This window comes from Drosophila erecta, unplaced genomic scaffold (genome assembly GCF_003286155.1).
Source record: "Drosophila erecta strain 14021-0224.00,06,07 unplaced genomic scaffold, DereRS2 tig00000055-arrow-pilon, whole genome shotgun sequence".
Taxonomy (NCBI): Eukaryota; Metazoa; Arthropoda; class Insecta; order Diptera; family Drosophilidae; genus Drosophila; species Drosophila erecta.
Window position 1 is genome coordinate 17,224,798 of NW_020825200.1, and position 21,528 is coordinate 17,246,325.

Consider the following 21,528-nt stretch of genomic DNA (forward strand, 5'->3'; position numbering starts at 1 on the left):
TATTGCGCTGCACTTATTTGGCAGTTCCTTTGGGAAACGCATAAGATGGTAAGATAAACGTCATCTGGTTTGAAGATTTCGGAAAGCACCAACATTTTGATTTATATTTATACTTAATGGAATCATTGGTATCATGCATAAACATATCAAGTGGAGCCAAATGGACGGTTAGTGCTGCTCCTGCACAAACTCGGCAATCAGGTTCTCACTAAGCCTCCACAGTTGCTGCTGCAGTGCAGCACTTTTGGACAATTTGCTGGGCTCGCAGAAGAAGCAGTTGTTGAAGTACAGTCCAGACAACCCGGTCAGCTCGTTGGCCGTGGCGCAGTAGACACTCGTGGCAGCTGCTTGTTGCTGCCATATGGGGCACAGAATTGGTGAAAGCAATTAGTGAAAGTTTTCGGACACAGAACCCTTTTTCCAACTCACCAGCGACTTGGTAAAGGGACGCACAATGGCAAAGAGCAGCCGGTAAAACCAATAGTTCCGTGACAGATCACTGGACACCATATTGCCCGGATGCAGGCTGAACACAGAAATGCCTCGCTGCTTCCATCGCTGGAAGAGAGGGTGGAGCAACCAAACGCTTTTAATTGACCCGCTTTGAGCCACATCTGGCCATGACGGCATGACTCACCTGGGCGAGCTCCTGGGCGAACAAGACGTTGCACAGCTTGGCATTGTTGTAGGCCATCATGCTCCAGAACTTCTCCGGCGGCGGGGACAGATGGTGCACTGCCAGATTCTCCACGGGCAGATTGGCGAATCTGCAAGCAAGTTGGCAAGTTAGTAAGCTTGTTTGCGACGCATTTCTTTGTCAGTGGAGACCGACCCACATGAACATTCCCCATCCGATTGAACCCACTGGACTTTGCCCCCGCCGGCCGACAATCGCAAAACGAGTCTTGATTGCCATTGCCGGCAAGCGGGCATAGCTGGCATAGCCGGCTTTAAACGCTCTTTATCAATGGGATGCAGTGCAGCGCACACAAAGGCTCCCACGAACAAAGGCGTGAGTCGACAAGTGGCGCCGGCGAAACAAAGCCCCACAACGCACAAGGACCCTCCGATATGCACAGTGAACTCTCCAGCCAACTGCCCCACAATGGCCCACCAAGTCTGTGCGGGAAGCCCCTGAATCTCCAGCAGTAGCGCATGCGCAAGTCGCACACTTCCCGCCGAGAGCCGCAACATGACAACATTTCTGCCCACAAATACACATATGTATGTACCTCCGCGCACATTTTGGACTTTGGATTTGTTTTCATTTCATCGCATCCCTGTGCCCAGCTTGGTTCGATGTAAATATAACGTCGCAAAATGTATGCAAATTCAGTGTTATTTATAAGTATGGGTCGTACTCGGCATCCATGCCAAGTGGATGCAAACCAGTTGCGTTCCATTTTGTATCTTTCTTGGCTAGGTGGTCGCGGGCAAAAAAGGCTTATTTTCGTCAGCTTGCTGTGTTTCGAGTTAATTAATTAGGTTCTACAGACAGATTAATTTAGGTTTAAAACAATAACTCGCTGAAAGTAATAGCTGCGCGATAGAATTAATAAATGGTTAATGGCTGAGGCGTTTCCCACACAATTAGACACATAATTGTTGTAAAAAGAGAAACCATTCAAATATTCCCTTGTTTCTGCCTTAAATAATGGCATTTTATCCGTGCGACAATGAATAACAACAATTTTGCAGGCTGATGTAATAATAACATGCTGAAAGTAGTCGTTTGCTTGAAAGTGATCAGCAGTCGAACTGCCTGCCGCCATTCAGCTCTGCCTCCCGCCGGGCGAACGTGCAACACAAGTCTCGTGCGCCACTTGGAGTACTCGCAGATAGTCATGTATGCTCCGGCCAGCCGAAGATGTGGTACGTGCGCACAGCAACGAACGCTGCAGATACAAAGCCACCACCTCCAATGGCAACCAGTATGTACAGCCAGTTCAGTCGATTTGGTGCCGTGCTGTGCTTCTTCACCAGACTCGTTCACCAAATGATTAATTTGGGGTTTGATGGCCTGCACAGTGGGCCATGCGAGATGCCAAGCGAATCAATCTAATTAAGCGAGTTGGCGCAGATGGGGAACTTGTGGGTACCTGTCCATAGAACCTATTAATGGGAGTTTATGGGTACCTGCTAAAAGCACCACAGTGTAAGCTCACTTTTGTGCCTTAATTAAATTGAATTTGATTCTTTGCTCGCACGTTATTTTCTTGAGTTGCGCTTACATGCTGTATAAATATATCTCTTATCTGCGAAAACGAGATTACAACCACTGTGCTTACAGCTGCACGTGATTGCTTTTGGTACGCACTGGTTATGGTTTTGATAGCACAAACCCAGCTGCGCCAGCGTCGTAATTGTTTTAGGTGGCTCTTTGTGTGCCTCGGAGTGCGCAGCCCACAATGTAAACGAAGCCTATGGCTGGGGAAAGAATAATATGTATATTCCAAGCTGAGTTCAATTACGCTTCGCCTTGAAATCGGATCAAACTGAAAACATCTTACGCAAACAGATCTGAGGCGCACAGGCAAACATTTTGGAAAACGCTGCACTAGACGGCCTGACTGAGGCGAAGTGCGTTTATTTCTGCTCTGGGCTATGAATAGTTTGGCCCCAAAGCGGTGCAAAGTCCACTTATGTGGAATCATAAAAGTGCAATCAACTTGCGAAAATGAAAGAGACGTCTTGAAATGCCAGACGCACATTTCAACCCGATGGCGCTTAGCTCGTTTTCTAAATAGTATGATAAAGTTCTTAAGATATTTGAAACACCCATATACATATCTAGTAATTTGCGCACAGTCAGCAGTTGATTAAAGATAAAGTAAATGTAATGGGATTTAATGAAATATTTTTAGCATGTGACTTGTACCGAATTCAGTTTCAATTAAAATCACCGTGTGATTTTGACAATAATCAATTTTTACATAGACAAGTTGCAATAATGACAAATGCTTGCTGGCGAAAAACAAAATGATTATTAAAATGAGATTTACAGCGCTGGCATACAGAAAGTTAGTTATGAAAGGTAATTTTTATGCATTAGGAAGAGAACAAAATTTGAATCAATAATTTAAATACTAATATATTACAGATATTTCCGTTTATGAATAAATATGTATTTTATTTGAAGTAAATTACTTTTAAATTCCCTTCTTGAAAAACATTACCAAATATAACCCAACGAGATATTAAACTTAGGTTGAGAGTCCAGGAAAGACCGTAGGTTTTTACACTATAAGAATCATATATGAAAAATTCTACAACTGCCACTTCCATTTCGCCCAGTCCAATTACGTGCTAAGCTGCTCAAATTTCCACTTACCTGTGCGACTCGGATGACAGCAGAATGATCCGTGTTTTGTAATCAAACAAGGTTTCCAGTTGCAATGTGAGGTAGAAATGCGACAGGTGCGAGACCTGGAATGTGGTTTCCAGACCATCCTCGGTCTTGGTGTAGGGCAGTGCAAATACTCCGGCGTTCAGGATGAGATAATCAATGTGGCTGCAACATTCACATAATCCTCAGTTAAGCCATATGGGCATTTCAAGGGCGTGCTACTGACCTAACGCTCTGCTTGATTTCCCCGGCAAATCGCTGAACTGAACGCAAAGAGCTAAGGTCGAGAGGGGCGAATCTACAGCGGGCGCGGGCTGCAGGCCGTTCCTGGGCAATGCTTTCGATGGCAGCCTCTGTGGAGGATCTGTTCCGGCAGGCGAAGATGATCTCACAGCCGTGATGGGCCAGCGAACGAGCGGTCTCGAAGCCAATGCCACAATTTGCGCCCGTAATCAGGGCGGTGCGTCCGTGCAAGTCCTTACCGTGCAGTACCTGCAGGGCCGTGGAGCAGGAGTCAAATCGCTGGCGCACCTGGGCCACATTCTGCGTGGGCTCCTCCACGGCGAAAGCCAATCGGGGATCCACATTCGTCCGTTGCTGCGTCTCCTTGTTAAGGAACATGAAACGCTTTCCCTGCTCATCGTAGTACTTCTCCCAGCCCAAGGGTAACTCGCCCGTAATCCGCTTGGAGCGACCCGTACGCGGATGTGTCCACTGTGACGTCTTTCCCTGCTGGCTAATGATGCGATTAAAAGTTAATAACCATTTTTACGACCCCACTTAACTTTTGACTTACTTCACATAGCAAACGGTGCCGTCATCGGTGGCCCGCTCCTCCCAGCCGGGTGGCAGCTCATCCTCGCTATCTGTGTCGGGTAGGGATATCATTGCGGATCAATTGAAACTTATTGAAAGCTTCGTTGGTAAGGAACACTTTTTGTTGCGAAAAATAACGCAAAATAAATTCCGGGTATCGATAACATGCGGCTTAACCGATAACGGCCGACTGAAGTAACAGCTGTTCCGTTAAGCGATGCATGTTACCCGCTAAAAGAACAGCGTCTTACCTAACAGAGCAGTTAACCGCAACCGGTTGGCTGGCGGTTGTTTATTTAAATTTAAATGTGGTGTACCGGCAGTTACCACAAATCCAATTAATATATAGAAACTAGTAGTGGCAGTGGCTACTTTAATCAGCCGGCTCTAGCTCTCACACTTCAGCTAAGATAAAGTATCCTTGGTTTAAACAATAACGAACAGCTTGCAGCGTATAAACATTTTGATATTCTACGGTTTAATTTATTACTCATCATTAAAAATGATTTAGTAGTCTCCTAACTATAAAGTCAACGAACTTAGGTACTAACGCTTAATAACTTAGGGTCCTTGAGTCTAAGCAGCCGCTGGAGGCTCATTTATAAGGCCGTAGAAGAGCACCAGTTTCGTGGGATCGTGGCGCACAAGTACCATGAATGGAGTGTCCCCCCGGAAAACGACATCGGGACCGGATTTCTTAAGGTACGTGACCGAAGACGCCGCCGCCTCCGTGCCCTGCTCGTTGACGGTGAAGTCCACTTTGTGGACAATGTCATCCACCACCAAATCGGAGCGTGCTCCTCCCGCTCCGGCTCTGCGCTGTGCCTCCAGATTCTGCAGGCTGTTCCCGCCCAGCGAATTCGTCCTCGCGGCCTCGTTGGTGGCGATCAACGAGAGATCATTCTGCACCACGCTGAAGATGCCGCCCAGCCCCATTTTCTGCATGACTGTCTTCAGGTTCACCGACTCTGTGAGATGCATCTTTGGGAATGCCACCACGGCTGCCCGTCTGTACATCCTGCTGATCATGTCCTCGATATTATCCGCCGTCAAGCGTTTCTGCAGTGCCGTTAGCTCCCTCACCGAGGACTTAAAGGGCTGGATGATGTACATGGTGCTCAGATTTCCCCTGTAAGGCAGCCCAATGATCTTGCAGCCCATATCGTGATCCTCGTGGTACGGATACGCGCCTCCAGTGGCCATCATCTGCACCCTTATAGCCGGCTCAGTTCCCTCTCCATTGGGATAGAAGTTATCCGGCCGCGTGGCCGACTCTATGAAGTCCGTTTCCCAGAATGCCTTGAAGTACAACGCGTTGGCCAGGATCATCCTGGTGCTCTGCGGAATATCGCTGGAGATGATGTTCTCGATGTGGTTCTTCGTGTGCTTCGCCACCCAGGCGTTGATGTTGTAACGTGCTGTCGCCGGATTGCCCTCGAAATCCTGAACCTCCAGATCCGAGGCGTAGACCTCGGCGATCACCCGTCTGAAATTGCACAAAAGTGGAGCTCATGAGTAAAAAGTCAACAAGGCGCAGCTATTAGTATGCCAATGTCGTCGTGCAAAGTGGAGCAACATTATTGGGATATTGGGAACTGGGGATGGGTCGGAATCGTAATTTTTAGTGAGCTAAAAACTTGCAAAATAATTTGTTTTCCTTTTTATACCCGTTACTCGTAGAGTAAAAGGGTATACTGGATTCTTTGAAAAGTATGTAACAGGCAGAAGGAAGCGTTTCCAACCATATAAAGTATATATATTCTTATTGGTCCTGACAATACCCGAGTCGATCTGGTCATGTCCGTCTGTCCGTCCGTCTGTCCTTCTGTCCGTATGACCGCCTCGATCTCAGGCATGCAGCTTCCAGAGACATAAACGCGGCGCAATGCTGCCACGCCCTCTCCAACGCCCACAAACCGCCAAAAACTGTCACGCACACACTTTTGAAACAATTTTAAATTTTTACAATTTTTTTCCCCAGCTTTTACCGATATTCCAGAAAATTATGAAAGTTCTCGTTCGCACTTCCACTAGCTAAGTAATGGGTATCTGATAGTCGGGGAACTGGACTTTAGCATTCTATCTTGTTTCGATTACTGTTAAGTATTTAATTGCGCTTTCTTATCAGTGTGCTTTTTATTGCACAAATTTCGGGATTTCATTGTTTCAAATATATATACATATGTAGTATATATTTTGACCTAAGGTACTTAATTTGCTGATAACAAGTATAGCGAATTAAAATTAGCAGCAATAGGTTAGAATTGTATAATTTCCACGCCGAATCAAATATATGCAAATATATCAATTCGTTCTGGTTTTGATTGCTCCGACTCAAATTGATTATAGCCACTTCACATGTTGTAATAAAAACTTGGAAGTTCTTACTAAATCTTCTAAACTTGTATGCGTACATATATATTTCTCAATGAAAGCTCGGGTTTTAGAGATTCATAAATATAAGTGATAAAGCTGATTGCTACACAGCTACACAGAAACATAAATATGACTCTTGCGTGTGTTATTTTTTTCCCTTTGTATATCTTCTTGGAATATAAATGAAGTGCAGGTCTCGAAAATTTCCCTCAAAAGCACCACCTTCAAGAGGCTTTAAATGGTTAATAAAAATGGGTGAGCTCATGCTGCTGGCTAATGAACCTGTTCCCCCGACTTGGCAATCAGGAAAGGAGACGCAGCCTTCAGTTTTTCTCGGTGTAGCACCTCAAGGCGATCGCCAATCGTCTGGCATTACCCAGCGCCCATCCCCAGCCACATATCGCTATAGTTCCAGTTTGCAGCCGGATAATTATCCGCTGCGAAGCTCACCTGTAGTCAGGGTTGAGTGAGTAGCCGGTCTGTGTGAACAGGCCGTTGGCCAGGTGCACCTCATGAGCACCCGGTCGCTGGGCCCGTCGATTGGATCTCATGGGGCTGCTGGCCCGCCAGTTGGTCAGGGGTCGTCCCGGCGAGACCGCCTCCCTGGTGGGCTGTTGCAGGTCCTGCAGCATCAGGCCGAACTGCTCGTGCAGCCTGGCCGTGTCCGAGGTACCGAACACCGCGGACAGCTCCTCGTAACTGCGTCCCTTGGCGCCCAGGAGCAGCAGGGCCAGCGAGTACACGATGCTCAGGGGGGAGAATATCTCGGTTTTACCGCTGGCCAGGTGCTGGCCCAGAATGTTGCCAAAGTTCAGCACACTGCTCGCAATCCTATCGGAGGTGGCCAGATCCACGTTGCCGCCGGATTGGGCAGCCGGAAGCGGCTGCGACCCCGGAGCGCCTGATATGCGATTCAGCACGGGGTCGTTCTGGTCGCCAAGGCCGTGCACAAGGCCGTTCACCAGGCCGGGCGACTGGAGGTGCGCCACAGGTGGCAGTGGTATCGGCTCGATGTGCTGCGACTCCTGACGCCGCATCTCCTGCTGCTGCTGCTGCTGCTGCTGCTGCCGCTGCTGCTGCTGCACGAGTCCGTTTATGTAGGCCATCGTTTCCGGGGTCCGCAGGCCCTCCCGAAAGAGTTCCGAGCCCCAGCACACCGCACTCAGGAGCAGAAGCGCCACAAGCGAGCGCCACATTTTGCAATTTTAACCTCGCAGGCACACAGAACGAACTTTATATAGGGAACTCTTACTATGTGTGTATGGATGATCGCATGTATGCCCGTATGTAGTTCCTTTGTGTTTTCTGGGTGCGAACGCGATGTGGTTGTGCGAGTTGTTAGAGCCCGACTGAATTGGTGGCGCTCAGCGCTCATCTTTATAAAACTGGAATCGGAAACTCGTTGTCGAGCAAAAACGCTCCTTCTCGCGCTCTGGCGCTGGCTCCGGCTGCGGCTCTGCATCCCCAGCTGATCTCGGAGAGCTTTCGCGGACGAGTCACTGGTTATACCCCGGCTTTGTTTACATGGGTGCCTCGATCCGCACTTGTTATTGATCTTCGATGATCGGCACTTTCTGCGCTCATGTACTGCCCCCATCAGCATTCTGCGAACTTTTGTGCGGAAATCCATTCAAGCCCTCTCCGCCCATCTGTAACTATCTATCTCAAACTGTGACCGTGACGCACATCTGGTATTCTCTCGCTCCTCGTTCCCGTTGAGCAAATATTTTAAATATTTATTAGCGGTTGCGTACTCTCGGTCTTGTCATTGGAAAGTTCGCGCACATTGAGACTGGCATGGAGCCGTGGGGTTTCCCAGCGCTAGGATAAGATGGGCTGGTCCATAAGAACTATGAGTATACGGAGTTTAGACGGGTTTTGTTGACGACAGTAAAAGCCGTCGCACAAGCCCATCGTAAATTATTAATAAGCGTTACTTGCTCTGTGAGGGAATTTAGATTCGATGCGATGAGTAATTTGCCTCTGTAATGCCAGCTACCAAAAAACGATAAAGGTGTTGTGTAAGTTCTGTATCTATCATTATATTGTTATTAAATGTGTGTTAGTTCATTTCAGTTGCTGTTTCTGATAACTGATCATTTTGAAAGCAACGAAAGATTTCATCTCACGTTTCGGTATGAAAATATACACGTGAAACGTGACTATATTTTTGAACGGTCAAAAGGAAGGTGAATAACATTTTAATATTACGCGGCTTACTATCCAAAAGAACTCGGATTGTATATTCATTTGGCACTTTATAAATATTTTTGTTAACAACAAACCAAATATACATGTAAACATTGTTTCTACCACATCCAATTAATTTACAACAAGATTACAACTCATCTCGCTTATTCAAGCTTCGTTGGTTAGCTATTGTTGAATGAGCTGATGAACTAACAAAGTACGAAATTCGTATTAATAATTGTCACGCGATTGTGAACTTCATAATAAATTCATCGTTATAGATTAACAATTGTTGCTCACGTGAAATAGCACACTTTTCCAGAGTTCTTATAATTTTCAGACCAAATAAAAATAAAACAACAGAAGCATCAAATGCAATGCTTGTAATCAAAAAGGTATTCTGATAAAATGGCAACTAAGATTTCTCCCGATGTGTATTATTTTACCTTTCAAAGCTCACTCTTCTTCATTATAAAAATAGAATCAATTGTTCACTTACATTTATTTTAATAATAATGCAAGTGGTATTTTTTGGTTTTCTTTCAAATGGTCTGCCTTCAAACCTGCATGTGAACCCAATATGTATTGTCTATAGCTCGGAAGCCCAGTTTCTCGAACATGCTCCTCGAAGCGGTGTTCTTCGTCACCACTGGGGCCAAAACTTGCTCTCCAGTTGCGGAAATCTTCTTGGCCATCGACTTCACCATCAAGCTGCCCAGGCCGAGGCGCTTGTGTGACTCCAGAACCTGCAACAGGCCCAAGGATCCAATCGGCAATCTGAAACAGGAACGCACATCAATTAATGGGTTTATTTGTAAATACATTTTGATGGCTTACCGCAGACACCACGCAACCAACTTTCCGTTGTCGTCGTAGGCTCCCAAGTTGAGATTATATTTAATTAAACTTCTCACAAAGTCTATGGAGCCGGGTGCACGATGAGGCCAGATTTCATTGATAGTTTCGGCATCTTCGAGGGCCAAGTTGAGTAGAGTAATGCCCGGAGGAGCCCTAAGTTAGAATGACTCTAAGCATTGAGAATCGAGGGGTTTCAGGTATAAACTCACTGAATAGTAAACGAATCTACGAGTTCCTTGCTGGCACTGTACCAAACCGTCTCATTTAAGTGCAGTTCCTTAGTGGTGGAATATTTGCTGTCAATATACTCCACCACGGGCTTCAATCGAGAACCAAACCCGAAGAAAATGTATTCACCATCAATGTACTTAAGACATTCTAGGGCTTTCGTCACGCGATCCAAGTTGTCGCTCAGAGTGTTGAAGTAAATATGGGTCATACGTATTTCCGAACCTAGCTGAGATTAGACAACATTCACGAACCAACTGCTGCGCTTGCATCTTTCGCATGGCTTACGGTTAGAACAAAGGTTCCATCGCTCCGCCAGTCCCCATTCAGCGACAGGAAACTGACTTTCAGTTCCGGGTCCATCTCCACCCACTTGATGAAATTATTTATGCACGAATAGCCCTGGGGATCCGTGTCCCTGTGGAGATACGAATCCCGCAGCTTGGGCCACTCGCTGCGTGGAATTTCCACCAAAGAATCCTCCGCGGACATGACGACGACCTAGCGCAACAAAGGCTGATCGAATACTAAACTTGAAAACAAAGCGAGCAAAGAGAAGCGTTTTCGGAACCTAACATACATACATATGCATCATGCACATAAAGTAACAAATGCGAAAGGCAAATATTGATTACGAGGCAAGTTGAAGCATATGAGACGTTTAAAGTCTCTATTTAGTGTTTAATCGTGAAAAGCAGGGTATCACTGCCCAGTAGAGTTTGTTGATGGGCGTGAACCCCAGTTTCTCAAACATTCGCCGGGAGCCCTCGTTTCCAGGAACAACCGTGGCCAGGACCTCTGACCCCGTTGACTTGATTTCATGGGCCATAAAGCGCACTGCCAGGGATCCCAGGCCCTTTCGACGGTGTGAGGATAAAACGTGCAGGTTGCTCAGGCTTCCATGAGGAGATCTAGAACAGGCGGAGTTTTTCAAGAACATGAGCAGACAATCTCTTCTCCTCACCTGAGGCACCAGGCTAGGGGTTGCCCTTGGGTACTAAAAACACCAGCAGTGAGATTGTTCTCCATAAATCCCCTTATCAAACTCAAAGAATCAGCTGATCGATAAGCCCAGTGTCTGTCGACCAAGTCGGCATGATTCGGGGTCAGATAAGCAACTTTGCAAGTGTCACTTAAGCTAAAGAAATGGAAGTTGGTATACATTGTTTCCTTACTAAGTGGTTCACTTCACCTCGGTTTCCAACTGGGTATTTTGGTGCTTGGCAGGTGGTAGACAATAGCGGCCTGGTGTTCAAGACTAGTCAAATCCTGCCCGACACTCAGCCAGTATGCCTCAACTAATGGTTTTAATCTGTCTCCATAGCCGCAGATCAAATGGAACACATTCAGTTTTAGAGAGCACAACAGGTTTCCCAGATCTTCTAGGGATCCCTTGATGGTATCTAAATAAATATATACCTTGTCATCCAAATAATGCTGAAATATAGACCTTAAGTCCCAATTCGCAGTTCTAAAATGGTTCTATTACCCTACATTAAGTACATAACTGCCGTGTGTTGCCCAATTCTCATCGGTTGTGTATATTGCTATGGACTCGGATCTGGATAAGGGTATGTAGTTTATAAAGTACTCGATTAAGTCGAATCCCGTGAGATTAGTCCTATCATTCGCGTACAGATCTCTGAGCTCTGCCCACTGAGGCTTTCCAATTAACTTAAAGGCCATCACATTTGTTGCTGAGGCATTACAAATGATACTGATGTTTTTCTCCTCACTTGCAAAACAATTTTTACTGAGTGTTTGTTTATAGTTCTCATCAAAATCCCAATCTCTTTCGCGTTATCTTCGTTTACTCACTGACGTCACAAATGTTCCTGTGCTCTTTTGTAGACACCTTCTAAACTCATCGGTTTTAATCGAGTTCTTATACTCATTTTTGCGTTGTTATTGAGTGATCGCCAACTGTAGAAATTCGCTTAGATTTTTATCGATTCTTTAATTTTTAAAAATACTTGCTTATAATTTTGTTGTATTTTAGTGTCTATGTAAATTAGCATTCTTTAGTATTATTCATGTTGTATCTCTATAAAACAAAAAACTCTATACGCAACAAAAATTAAAACTTTGTAAGCAGTAAAAAAAGGAAAATAAAATGACTTAAATTTCCAACTTACCGAAAAACTTAACTCTCAGTTAAACAAGGAAATCAATTTTTCAATCAATCAGTAACAATAAAGAAATCGTTTCTGTGAGTGTATCTTCCGAGGAAATAGCCACTACGCAAAACATTACAGTTACAGTCTGCGTTGACAGAACTGAACAAGATTTAGGGCCATTTAGGGGCCACGCCCCCTCACACACTCGTTACCCCAACTAATTAGTTAACTAAGACAATCCGCAACTAGTAGCCATCAAAGTCAATAATGATTCACGACAATCTACTCTGCGAGCTGATCAATTTACACACGCATCTCTGCTTTTTGGACACCCGAGGCCATCAACTAAGTGACACCGGTGACCCAGCAGAGGCACATGGCATACTATGGTACAGATGTAAAATGGAACGATCGATTCTATTTTCAGTATCATTCGAATGTTGGAGCTTTATAGACCGCTTCGAACCACCTCCATCGACGGCGATGACGTGATCACAGCTGTTACAGTTTAAACTGACTCGATTTTGCATTCCGCGGGCAGCTTAAGCCAAAAATGACACGCCAGTTAATTGCGGACAGCGCAATTGTGGGGTTCTAGAGAAGCAGCAATATTCCGAAGTACACACCACGAAATACCACTCCTACAAATCCATCAGAGAATCAACCAAGTGCGGCTTATCATCGCCAGGCGAACCGGTTTGCCCAACAGATAAAGCCACCAAACGCCCGCATTCGACAAATAACTGGGTGTAGTTATAGTGCGACTTGGGACATGGGTCAAAAACTATCCTGTGGCAAAGAGTGCGGCGATTGGAGGTGGTGCACAACTAAGGACCGCGAGGAGCCAACGCTGCGTATGCGCAATGCCAATGCCAACTATTTCACGGCTGCTCCACAAGGCGACCAAACAGGTTGGTTTAAGTCGCCAAATAAATAAAGACATAGCTTCTTACTAAGTCGGCCATATACTGCAAAGTTAAACAGCAAGTTGACATTTAAATTTTACCCCAACCCATATTTAACCTGTAATCTGAACCTTAAGACCTCGAATAATGCGTTTTTTCGATTTGATGTGCTTCTCAAATTTCTCAAATTGATTTATTTTATGCTAGAAGGCCGTTAAGTGAGATTTTATCTGTGCGTTCCGCTTACCAACGTCTAAAATTGATTTACTTTGTAGTGTATAGTGTATGGCAGCGATCCAAGCAATTAAGTATTTGTTCTATAACTATTTGCCTTTTATGAATGCAAATTTGTAGCCGTGGGTGTTAGACACTCATGGACGGGCTACCCACAGAGTAGTTTCTCCCCCGAATTGCTCATTTCATGCCTGTAATTTTGAAAATTAAATTTAAATAAACAAAGCATGAAGCAGCACCTGTTGATTGACAGATAGCTTACACAGCAGTTTGTATCGCCAAAAATGTGATATTTAAACAAATGCGATGATAAGCATCCAACGAAATGATTAATTTGCCACTGCAAATCGATGTAGGGTTTTGCCTTACACGGAGAGCACTCCACACTCACCTAATGACCATGTAGATCAAGATGTTGCCAATGAACGATGACGTAGTTGGTGGTCACAAAAAGCCAACAGCCTCTTGGCCACAACGGGTCCATCGCCGCCTTTGCCCCGAAGCTCGGCTTTGCGTCCATAATTAATAATAGCCCGCCAGAACTCAGAGTGCCAGAGAGACAGAGAAATACCTAGAGAATCGTTGAGAGAATTACACACTCGAAACTTGTGGCCCAGCCAATTTCCGATCAGTTAAGTTCAAAGCGTCGCGCTGTTCGCATCGAAAGATCTTCTGGCGGATCCCGTAGAACGACTATCTATCTATCTGCAGAGCGCAGTTTCCGTTAGTTCGATTCTTCTTTAGCCGCTATTACCGGTGTAGCCCCTCCAGTTAACCGTAACGCATAAGTTGCGGCTTAGAGCGGTCTTCCTCCATAAAAAGCATCGCATTAGTCGGAGGCCAAAAAGAGCCAGATGAGCTATTGGTACCGGAACTACACGCCCACTTGGCTCCAGCGATGGTGGCCCAATTCGCCGCCCCGAAGAGTGAATCCTTTTCGCAACACACGTCCTTCTGCAGATCTTGAAGGTACATCCAAAATGACATAAATCAATGGGTATTTTATATCTAGGAATATTTATGAGTCATTCCAATGGGATTTCAATTGGTTTGGTAGTGGCTTTTTTGGTTTATGACTTCATTTTGTCCGATTCTGTTGTTTGTTTCAAATTCTTGCTTAAGTTGCTCAACGGGTTCAAAAGGGCTTCCCAACAAATATATATGATTAGCTTTTTCAATTCAAAGGTATTACTTCAAACGAAGATTTTTATCATTTGCTACAATCTTCAAGTCTTACTCAGTTTGTTTGAACAAACCGTTTCCGCATTATCATTGGAATTTTATATAATATTGCTCAATAGATTTTTTCGTTGATCTATGACTTCATTTTGTTTGCTTTTGTTTTGCGCATTTCTATTTCCGTTTTCAATTTGCATGTTGGGCGATTTGACACGTTTGGGCGGTTTTACTATTCACTAGTTTGCGAAACTTATATACAAATATGCGCTTAAACAAAACTAAATACATTCCATAGACAAGCAAATATTTGAATTGATCGGTCTACTATATTTACATATGCACATTGCAATTGAAAACGCGCCGCATGAGAAGATTTTCTATTTTAGCGTTTGATTGAAGATGAAACAAGCCGAATAAGGTGATCAGATCAGCCATGTGGAAACATGTGCCCCAATAAATCATAATTGCGAGTAATTCCGATTTAAGTTCGATGCTTATCACTTAAAGAGCTTACACTAAAAATGCTTTTACTTATTATTCGAATAAATCCGTGCATGCTCGTGAGAAAGAAATCGAAGAAATCTATTTTTATGTCCAGCATTGCGACCCGCAGTGACCTCAGTAAATTGAATTTCATTCGCTTCTTTCCCTGTTACTGGAAGCCTAAGAGTCATTTTTATAAAAGGTATTGTTTTCTAATCTGATCTAATTAACCCGCGTGCCGCTGTTTTCACTTCCAAAGCGTTCTGCTTTTATTGGTTACCCTACGGCAGAAGTATTGCTTCTATATTATGCTTTGATATATTATTTAAATTTTCAGCTGGTTCTAGTGGTGCGTTGGTGTCGCTTTTATTGTCCACCACGAAAATTAATTGGCTTGGCAATGATCTTTTTGCCATTGTGCCACAAGTTGTTATGTTTATGGTTAAAGGCGATTAGTCAATTTGGTGCTGCAGCTTTGGGGAATACAACTAGCAGCACATTTGCTGCATGAGATCATCGTTTGCCACAGGCAAAAATATCTTTTGAAATCGAAAACTAATTGATGACAGATTTTATTCCGACCCTCACGAAATATACTTGTTATTACTCACAAACAAAATACTTGGATCAACTCATAATCTGCACAGTTTATACAGTCGAAGTTTTGATCTTAACCAACAGATGGCGCCAGCTCGGCAGTGCTGGGTGTGTTGAGGGTGGATCTGTGCCAGGAGGACAACCACGATGAGCACCACACGAGCCACTTCTACGCGGCGGCTGCCAAGGAAGCCCTGGTGGTGAGGCGCGGAGAGCCCTTCAGGCTGAAGATCCACTTCAATCGGGACTACAGTCCCAGCAAGGATGCCATCAGCTTCATTTTCACGGTGGCGGATGACACCAAGCCGACGCCCGGACATGGCACACTCAATGCGCTGGTGCCGCACGATGGCATCGATTATCTGGGGGACACTTTGGAATGGGGAGCCGGCATTGAATCGCATGAGGGTCAAACGCTCACGGTGCTGATTAAGCCCCCATCCACCTGTCCCGTGACGGAGTGGAAACTGGACATCGACACGAAGCTGCTGGGCGATGGATCGAGGAGCTATGCCCTGCCGCTGCCCATCTATGTGCTCTTCAATCCTTGGTGTCCGGACGACCAGGTGTACCTGGAGGATCGCGACCAGCGCAAGGAGTACGTGATGCACGATACCACACTCATCTGGAGGGGATCCTACAACAGGCTGCGGCCATCGGTTTGGAAGATCGGCCAATTCGAACGGCATGTGCTCGAGTGCAGCCTGAAGGTACTGGGAACGGTGGGCAGGATTCCACCGGCCTACAGAGGCGATCCCGTGAGGGTCGCTCGTGCCTTGTCCGCTCTGGTGAACTCGGTGGATGATGATGGTGTCCTGCTCGGCAACTGGTCGGAGGATTTCTCCGGCGGCGTGGCACCCACCAAGTGGACCGGCTCCGTGGAAATCCTTCAGCAGTTCCACAAGACCCAGAAGTCGGTGAAGTTCGCACAGTGCTGGAACTTCAGCGGTGTTTTGACCACCATTGCCAGGAGTCTGGGAATACCCTCTAGGATCATCACTTGCTACTCCTCCGCTCACGATACACAGGCCTCCCTCACCGTGGACGTGTTCATCGACTCCAACAACAAGAAGTTGGATGCGGAGACCACGGACTCGATCTGGAACTACCACGTGTGGAACGAGCTCTGGATGCAGCGACCCGACTTGGGAGTGGGTGAGCATGGCACCTTCGACGGCTGGCAGGCGGTGGACGCCACTCCGCAGGAGGCCTCCGATAACATGTATCGAGTGGGTCCCGCTTCCGTTTCGGCGGTGAAGAACGGCGACATCCTGAGGCCCTTCGATGGTGGCTTCGTCTTCGCGGAGGTGAACGCGGATAAGCTCTATTGGCGCTACAATGGACCCAGTCAGCCGCTAAAGCTGCTCAGGAAGGATACCCTGGCCATAGGACACCTCATCAGCACGAAAGCGGTCCTCAAGTGGGAAAGGGAGGACATCACCGATACCTACAAGCATGCCGAGCGCTCCGAGGAGGAAAGGAGCACCATGCTCAAGGCCCTCAAGCAATCCCGGCATGCGTTCAGTAGATACTACCTGAATGACAACTTCAATGAGATTGAGTTCGATATGGAGCTGAAGGACGACATCAAGATTGGGCAGAGCTTCAGTGTGATCCTGAAGGTGACCAACAAGAGCGAGAGTCGCACCCACATGGCCACGGGCCAGATCAGTTGCGATGCCGTGCTCTACACCGGAGTGGGTGCAGTGGAGGTCAAGACTCTGGGCTTCGAGCTGGAACTGGCGCCCAAGAGCAGCGACTACGTGCGCATGGAGGTGATCTTCGAGGAGTACTACGACAAGCTGTCCTCGCAGGCCGCCTTCCAGATCTCCGCGGCCGCCAAGGTCAAGAACACCGACTACGATTACTATGCGCAGGATGATTTCCGGGTGCGCAAGCCGGACATTAAGTTCCAGCTGGGCGAGGCTGCCATTGTGGCCCAGAAGGAGCTGGACGTGATCCTGCGCCTGGAGAACCCGCTGCCCATTCCTCTGCACAAGGGTCTGTTCACAGTGGAGGGTCCTGGTATCGAGCAGCCCCTGAAGTTCAAGGTGAGTTCAGCTAGACACGGACTCCTTAGTGGATCGGATCTCCAGCTAACACATCACTTCCAAATTTTCACAGATCGCCGAAATTCCAGTGGGTGGCACTGCGGCTGCCACCTTCAAGTACACTCCGCCCTACGCGGGGCGTGGCACCATGCTGGCGAAGTTCACGTCCAGGGAACTGGACGATGTGGATGGCTACAGGCACTATGAAATCGAGCCACGTCCGGAGGATCTGCTGCAGCCCAATGGAAGCCACCGCAGCAGCAACATCATCCGCAGACGCACCGACGTAATAGACTAAGCTTTCCTTAGTTTAAATGTTTTTCGCTTTTGTATTTCTTAGGTTAAGTGATTTGTTGTAAATAATATTATTAATACCTCAAGACATTTGATATTAAAATTCAAAAACTCTGTGCGATATTAGTTCACCTTTTCTAATGGATGATCCATAAACTCTCCGATTTTATAGCAAGTGCAATTGAAGGGTGTATTTTATGGAATATGTTATAATAATATTTATGATAAATATAAACTATTCATACAGTAATTTGTAAGAGAACAGGGCTCAATTAGTCCATATGTCATCGATTCCCAAGGCGTAGCTCGGTTTGTTGGCCGTCTTCACAAGGAATACTCCACGAGCTTCTCGCGGAACAGGATCACCCATTAGGATCTTGCCGCCCGTGCAATTCTTTCCCTTGAGCTCATCCAGTCCGGAGCAGGGAACACCATAGAATCCTTTGGGAGAGTTAATAGACTCCGCGTAATATTCATACGAACGTCCATGACTGCAGCCAGCTGAAAGTGAAAAAGAGAGTTGGCAATTCTGCCTAGAAGCTATTGAACCCGATTCCAATGCTCACTGAAAATCTGTGAAAGCTCCTTGCAGCCCGGCTGCGGTGGTCCTCCGCCATTTGGATAGAAATCCACCATGCCGATGGGCTTGCGGAAGCCCAGGTATCCGGCACAGCTGTGAATGACATCCACAAAGTTGGCGTCCGTTTCGTCCAAGTGGTTCTCCGGACCGATGCAATCCTCGAAGGCGGGACGCGCCGGATCCAAGCCCGTGATGCGGTTCACCCTGTACTTTGTGTACGAACCAGCATAGCCCATGATGTGCGCACCCAGACTGTGCCCAATCAGATGGATCCGGTTCGGATCCGCATCCTTCTCCTCCACCAGCAGATCAATTAGCTTGGCCACTGCCCTGCCCACCTGCACCGTGTACCTGGCCGGGGTTAGGTAGTATATATTGTCCGCCTGATCCTTCCAGTTGATGGCGAACACGTTCACCTGGCCACGTTCGATATAGGCGCCGCGAATCGATTGGATGGAATTGCTCATGGTGCTGGACTTCCAGCCGTGAACAAGAATCTTGGTGTCCAGCTCCGGATTGAACTTCTCCGCCATCTCCTGCCAGGTGTCCCGCTTGTGGCGCTGCGGAAACTCAAAGTTGTTCTCATCTATCCAGAAGTCTGCGCTGGAACTGGAGTCGCTGAAATAAGAGGATTAAAACTGTGACAGCTTCGAAAGAAAACTCTTCGAATGGATAACATTAATTAATAGCTCGGAATATTTAAAAATGTGTAAAATACAAAATAAAGTTAAAGACCACTGACCTTCCATAGAGTTCAAACTTGATGAGCTGAGGCAAATTAATGCGGTTTTCGGGCGGAGGTTCCACCAGATAGGCCACCTCCGGCTTACCCTGGCCATTGGGCATATAGATCCAGGTCTTGTTGTAATCCTCCTGGTTCAGAGCCACCTCACCACGAATGCCGACTAATAAAGAGGAGTAGAAACATTTGCTTTAGGGGGATAGCTAGACCAAATCGAAGCCATTTTACAGAGCAGCAGTACGGGTCGCACCACTTGGGCGAGGGCAGCGAATCCTGTGATGATCCACTGCACCACCACGAATGTGGTGGACACCTCGTTGCGACACGGATTTATCACATTGCAAATGCAGGCCAGTGCGTTCGAGGACATCTTGACCAGCTAAACGTCGATCTTGAACTGATCGGACGCCGGATTCCGAAGTTCGGAGCTCCCAGCTCCAGCTCCCAGCTTCCCAGCTCCAAGCTCATTAAGGCGGCTGACGCATTAGTAATCCTCGAAACCGGTTCCAGCCCAGCAATTCATTTGTGGCCTGGAGCGCTTTAATTACTCAGCATCAGTGCGCTGTGTGTGCGCGAATCTCGGTCAGGTGAGACAAAGCCGATTCCCCGTAACTCATCTCAACTCAACCCCACTCACCCATCCAATTAAGGGCCAGGCCACAAAGCCAGCAAAGCGCCAACATCTCTGCGCCGAACTCGACTTCACTGTGCCACGGGACTCGAGGGTGTGGATTTTATAGCGTATGATAAGCTAGAAGAGGGCCAAGTGTCAATCAAGACTGCCGTTTTGGACGGACTGCTGGCCAAGTCGAAGCCTCGGTCGGAAGGGTCTCAGCGTTATCATTCTAGCTCAGTTGGGTGTCCTAAGCGCGGCGCTGTTAAATTGGGTTAAGCCCAGTTCTTCGGTGCATACTAATCAATGGTGCGTTGCCCCGGCATTGAAAAGTGGAACAATTTAAATATTTGGAAACATTTTTTAATCAGCAGAAACTAGATGAATGTCTCCTATAGTTTAGATACCGAAGTTGCAATTAAAAGTTCTTATTAAACAAGACGTGCTCAAGGTGTTTTTTAAAGTTTTAATGCAAAATGTAACATTTTATGTACAACTCTAGATGAAATGTGATCATGTAATCAAATTAATAGTAACTCATTACAAAAGTAATACTCTTAATAATACTCTACTTCAAACTCACATAAAACGTAAAATATAGATTTTGAATCCATAACGGTTGTGTAAAATACATCAAACAATGTAAGTATACTTCCTACGTGTAATAGTTCGGTGGTATTTAACTTGAGTAAATTACAAAAATGTGTGATGCGCAATTTCAGACAAACATTTTTAATACATCTTATAAAAGTCTTTTTATTGTCAATGTTACTTAAAAGAATAATAAAGCGTTGTTGATTTGTGGGTTAGTTATATGAGTAAAGCCTGCATATTACATATTACGTGGCCTGCTGCATTGCCGAACTTGATTTGGTATATTTAGGTTTGTTGTGGTATCTTCGAAAATATCACTTGATGCCACACTGTTAGTGCGTCATTTTTAGAAACGCCGCGAATATTTTGCCATTGAAATCTAGCTTGGCAGTGGAATTTCCCAACGCGCAAAAGAAAAGCAAACTGCAGACATGTCGGGCACCTCGCAGAAATACAGGAACTTTGTGGCGGAGCCGATGGGCAACAAGTCGGTGACGGAACTGGCCGGAATCGGGGACACCCTCGGCGGACGCTTGACGGATGCTGGATTTGACAAGGTGCGTGTGTAAATATGATGACGCCATGTGCGCCAATAAACAATTCCGCCAAGTGCTAACGAACATTTCCGTCCATGGCAGGCCTACACCGTGTTGGGACAGTACCTGGTGCTGAAGAAGGACGAGGAGCTCTTCAAGGACTGGATGAAGGAGGTGTGCCACGCGAGCTCCAAGCAGGCATCCGATTGCTACAACTGCCTCAACGATTGGTGCGAGGAGTTCTTGTAAGATGGGGAAGATTGAAGCGTTGGCGTCGGCACACTCCAGTATCTCGATCAAAAGGAATCTGCTAAAGGCATCGGTCATTTATATTCGCAGTCCAAGAAAGTGGTCGTAGCTAAGCATTTGCCGTGTTCATGTTCACAACACTGTTAGTATGTAGCTGTAAGGTGTAATTTAATGTCTAACCCGAATAAATGTACAGTCATGATCACGATCCTGCGTTTGGATTTATCTTTTGCAAAAAGTACAGTAGGTGTATCATCATATTTTGATGGGCAAAGAAGCGTTTAATTCATTTAATTAGTGCACAACAATAGGTACCACTTGTGAATGCAGAATGCGCAGATCGGTTGGTGACTTCTGTCTCTCTCTTGATTCATTATCAGAATTTCGGATGTCCCCTGAATTTTCAGCAATTCCTCGAAATCCTGTTTGGTTATTCGGAAATGATCTTTTTTAATGGTGGACTTGGAACCTTCTAAATCCAAAGCGCTGTGATGATAAGTGAGACGCTTTTTTTTTTTAAAGAAAACGGAAGTAAACGGT

General features: G+C 46.1%; 7 protein-coding genes across 10 annotated transcripts; 2 read left to right on the forward strand and 5 right to left on the reverse strand.

The window, feature by feature from the left end:
* Positions 1-63: 63 nt before the first annotated feature.
* On the reverse strand, positions 64-4,349 carry LOC6541441 (WW domain-containing oxidoreductase). 2 transcript variants are annotated; one of them, XM_001970187.3, is made up of 6 exons: positions 4,143-4,349; positions 3,573-4,082; positions 3,332-3,511; positions 638-767; positions 430-558; positions 73-354 (listed from the first exon to the last, which is right to left on the reverse strand). In XM_001970187.3, the coding sequence occupies exons 1-6, from the start codon at positions 4,232-4,234 to the stop codon at positions 169-171; spliced, it is 1,227 nt and encodes a 408-aa protein (XP_001970223.1). In that variant the 5' UTR covers positions 4,235-4,349; the 3' UTR covers positions 73-168. The 2 variants fall into 2 exon arrangements, with proteins under 2 accessions (XP_026834914.1, XP_001970223.1); XM_026979113.1 differs by lacking the exons at positions 3,332-3,511; positions 3,573-4,082; positions 4,143-4,349 and adding an exon at positions 833-1,994 and having other exon boundaries at positions 64-354.
* Positions 4,350-4,631: 282 nt separating this feature from the next.
* On the reverse strand, positions 4,632-7,884 carry LOC6541552 (serine protease inhibitor 28Dc). The gene is made up of 2 exons (XM_001970188.3): positions 6,989-7,884; positions 4,632-5,648 (listed from the first exon to the last, which is right to left on the reverse strand). Exons 1-2 carry the CDS (start codon positions 7,732-7,734, stop codon positions 4,739-4,741), a joined length of 1,656 nt encoding a protein of 551 aa, XP_001970224.1. The 5' UTR covers positions 7,735-7,884; the 3' UTR covers positions 4,632-4,738.
* Positions 7,885-9,213: 1,329 nt separating this feature from the next.
* On the reverse strand, positions 9,214-10,367 carry LOC6541378. Its single transcript, XM_001970189.3, has 4 exons — positions 10,103-10,367; positions 9,796-10,043; positions 9,566-9,739; positions 9,214-9,505 (listed from the first exon to the last, which is right to left on the reverse strand). The coding sequence occupies exons 1-4, from the start codon at positions 10,304-10,306 to the stop codon at positions 9,286-9,288; spliced, it is 846 nt and encodes a 281-aa protein (XP_001970225.1). The 5' UTR covers positions 10,307-10,367; the 3' UTR covers positions 9,214-9,285.
* Positions 10,368-10,484: 117 nt separating this feature from the next.
* LOC6541451 lies at positions 10,485-11,674 on the reverse strand. Its single transcript, XM_001970190.3, has 4 exons — positions 11,309-11,674; positions 11,007-11,251; positions 10,779-10,952; positions 10,485-10,725 (listed from the first exon to the last, which is right to left on the reverse strand). The coding sequence occupies exons 1-4, from the start codon at positions 11,498-11,500 to the stop codon at positions 10,485-10,487; spliced, it is 852 nt and encodes a 283-aa protein (XP_001970226.2). The 5' UTR covers positions 11,501-11,674.
* Positions 11,675-12,354: 680 nt separating this feature from the next.
* On the forward strand, positions 12,355-17,815 carry LOC6541677 (annulin). Of its 2 annotated transcripts, none has more exons than XM_001970191.2 (3): positions 12,355-12,842; positions 15,414-17,380; positions 17,454-17,815. In XM_001970191.2, the coding sequence occupies exons 1-3, from the start codon at positions 12,704-12,706 to the stop codon at positions 17,676-17,678; spliced, it is 2,331 nt and encodes a 776-aa protein (XP_001970227.1). In that variant the 5' UTR covers positions 12,355-12,703; the 3' UTR covers positions 17,679-17,815. The 2 variants fall into 2 exon arrangements, with proteins under 2 accessions (XP_001970227.1, XP_015014514.1); XM_015159028.2 differs by lacking the exon at positions 12,355-12,842 and adding an exon at positions 13,703-14,039 and having other exon boundaries at positions 17,454-17,772.
* On the reverse strand, positions 17,810-19,908 carry LOC6541555 (inactive pancreatic lipase-related protein 1). 2 transcript variants are annotated; one of them, XM_026979618.1, is made up of 4 exons: positions 19,634-19,908; positions 18,997-19,159; positions 18,241-18,872; positions 17,810-18,175 (listed from the first exon to the last, which is right to left on the reverse strand). In XM_026979618.1, exons 1-4 carry the CDS (start codon positions 19,677-19,679, stop codon positions 17,943-17,945), a joined length of 1,074 nt encoding a protein of 357 aa, XP_026835419.1. In that variant the 5' UTR covers positions 19,680-19,908; the 3' UTR covers positions 17,810-17,942. The 2 variants fall into 2 exon arrangements, with proteins under 2 accessions (XP_026835419.1, XP_001970228.1); XM_001970192.3 differs by lacking the exon at positions 19,634-19,908 and adding an exon at positions 19,225-19,389.
* A 583-nt stretch (positions 19,909-20,491) lies between these two features.
* LOC6542214 (barrier-to-autointegration factor) lies at positions 20,492-21,196 on the forward strand. Its single transcript, XM_001970193.3, has 2 exons — positions 20,492-20,760; positions 20,842-21,196. Exons 1-2 carry the CDS (start codon positions 20,635-20,637, stop codon positions 20,986-20,988), a joined length of 273 nt encoding a protein of 90 aa, XP_001970229.1. The 5' UTR covers positions 20,492-20,634; the 3' UTR covers positions 20,989-21,196.
* Positions 21,197-21,528: the final 332 nt, after the last annotated feature.

Excerpts from the sequence above, each read along its gene's own strand:
- LOC6541441 (XM_001970187.3), bottom strand. The coding sequence starts at position 4,234 with ATGATATCCCTACCCGACACAGATAGCGAGGATGAGCTGCCACCCGGC. Across the intron at positions 559-637 it reads TCGCCCAGGAGCTCGCCCAG|CGATGGAAGCAGCGAGGCAT; the intron begins GTGAGTCATGCC and ends CCTCTCTTCCAG. Across the intron at positions 355-429 it reads GTCCCTTTACCAAGTCGCTG|CAACAAGCAGCTGCCACGAG; the intron begins GTGAGTTGGAAA and ends CCCATATGGCAG.
- LOC6541552 (XM_001970188.3), bottom strand. The coding sequence starts at position 7,734 with ATGTGGCGCTCGCTTGTGGCGCTTCTGCTCCTGAGTGCGGTGTGCTGG. Across the intron at positions 5,649-6,988 it reads TCACTCAACCCTGACTACAG|ACGGGTGATCGCCGAGGTCT; the intron begins GTGAGCTTCGCA and ends GTGCAATTTCAG.
- LOC6541378 (XM_001970189.3), bottom strand. The coding sequence starts at position 10,306 with ATGTCCGCGGAGGATTCTTTGGTGGAAATTCCACGCAGCGAGTGGCCC. Across the intron at positions 9,740-9,795 it reads GTAGATTCGTTTACTATTCA|GGCTCCTCCGGGCATTACTC; the intron begins GTGAGTTTATAC and ends ATTCTAACTTAG. Across the intron at positions 9,506-9,565 it reads TTGGTTGCGTGGTGTCTGCG|ATTGCCGATTGGATCCTTGG; the intron begins GTAAGCCATCAA and ends TTCCTGTTTCAG.
- LOC6541451 (XM_001970190.3), bottom strand. The coding sequence starts at position 11,500 with ATGGCCTTTAAGTTAATTGGAAAGCCTCAGTGGGCAGAGCTCAGAGAT. Across the intron at positions 11,252-11,308 it reads ACGGCAGTTATGTACTTAAT|CATTATTTGGATGACAAGGT; the intron begins GTAGGGTAATAG and ends TCTATATTTCAG. Across the intron at positions 10,726-10,778 it reads CCCCTAGCCTGGTGCCTCAG|ATCTCCTCATGGAAGCCTGA; the intron begins GTGAGGAGAAGA and ends CGCCTGTTCTAG.
- LOC6541677 (XM_001970191.2), top strand. The coding sequence starts at position 12,704 with ATGGGTCAAAAACTATCCTGTGGCAAAGAGTGCGGCGATTGGAGGTGG. Across the intron at positions 12,843-15,413 it reads TCCACAAGGCGACCAAACAG|ATGGCGCCAGCTCGGCAGTG; the intron begins GTTGGTTTAAGT and ends CTTAACCAACAG. Across the intron at positions 17,381-17,453 it reads AGCAGCCCCTGAAGTTCAAG|ATCGCCGAAATTCCAGTGGG; the intron begins GTGAGTTCAGCT and ends AAATTTTCACAG.
- LOC6541555 (XM_001970192.3), bottom strand. The coding sequence starts at position 19,366 with ATGTCCTCGAACGCACTGGCCTGCATTTGCAATGTGATAAATCCGTGT. Across the intron at positions 19,160-19,224 it reads GCGACCCGTACTGCTGCTCT|TCGGCATTCGTGGTGAGGTG; the intron begins GTAAAATGGCTT and ends CCTCTTTATTAG. Across the intron at positions 18,176-18,240 it reads GGAGCTTTCACAGATTTTCA|CTGGCTGCAGTCATGGACGT; the intron begins GTGAGCATTGGA and ends TTTCACTTTCAG.
- LOC6542214 (XM_001970193.3), top strand. The coding sequence starts at position 20,635 with ATGTCGGGCACCTCGCAGAAATACAGGAACTTTGTGGCGGAGCCGATG. Across the intron at positions 20,761-20,841 it reads CGGATGCTGGATTTGACAAG|GCCTACACCGTGTTGGGACA; the intron begins GTGCGTGTGTAA and ends CGTCCATGGCAG.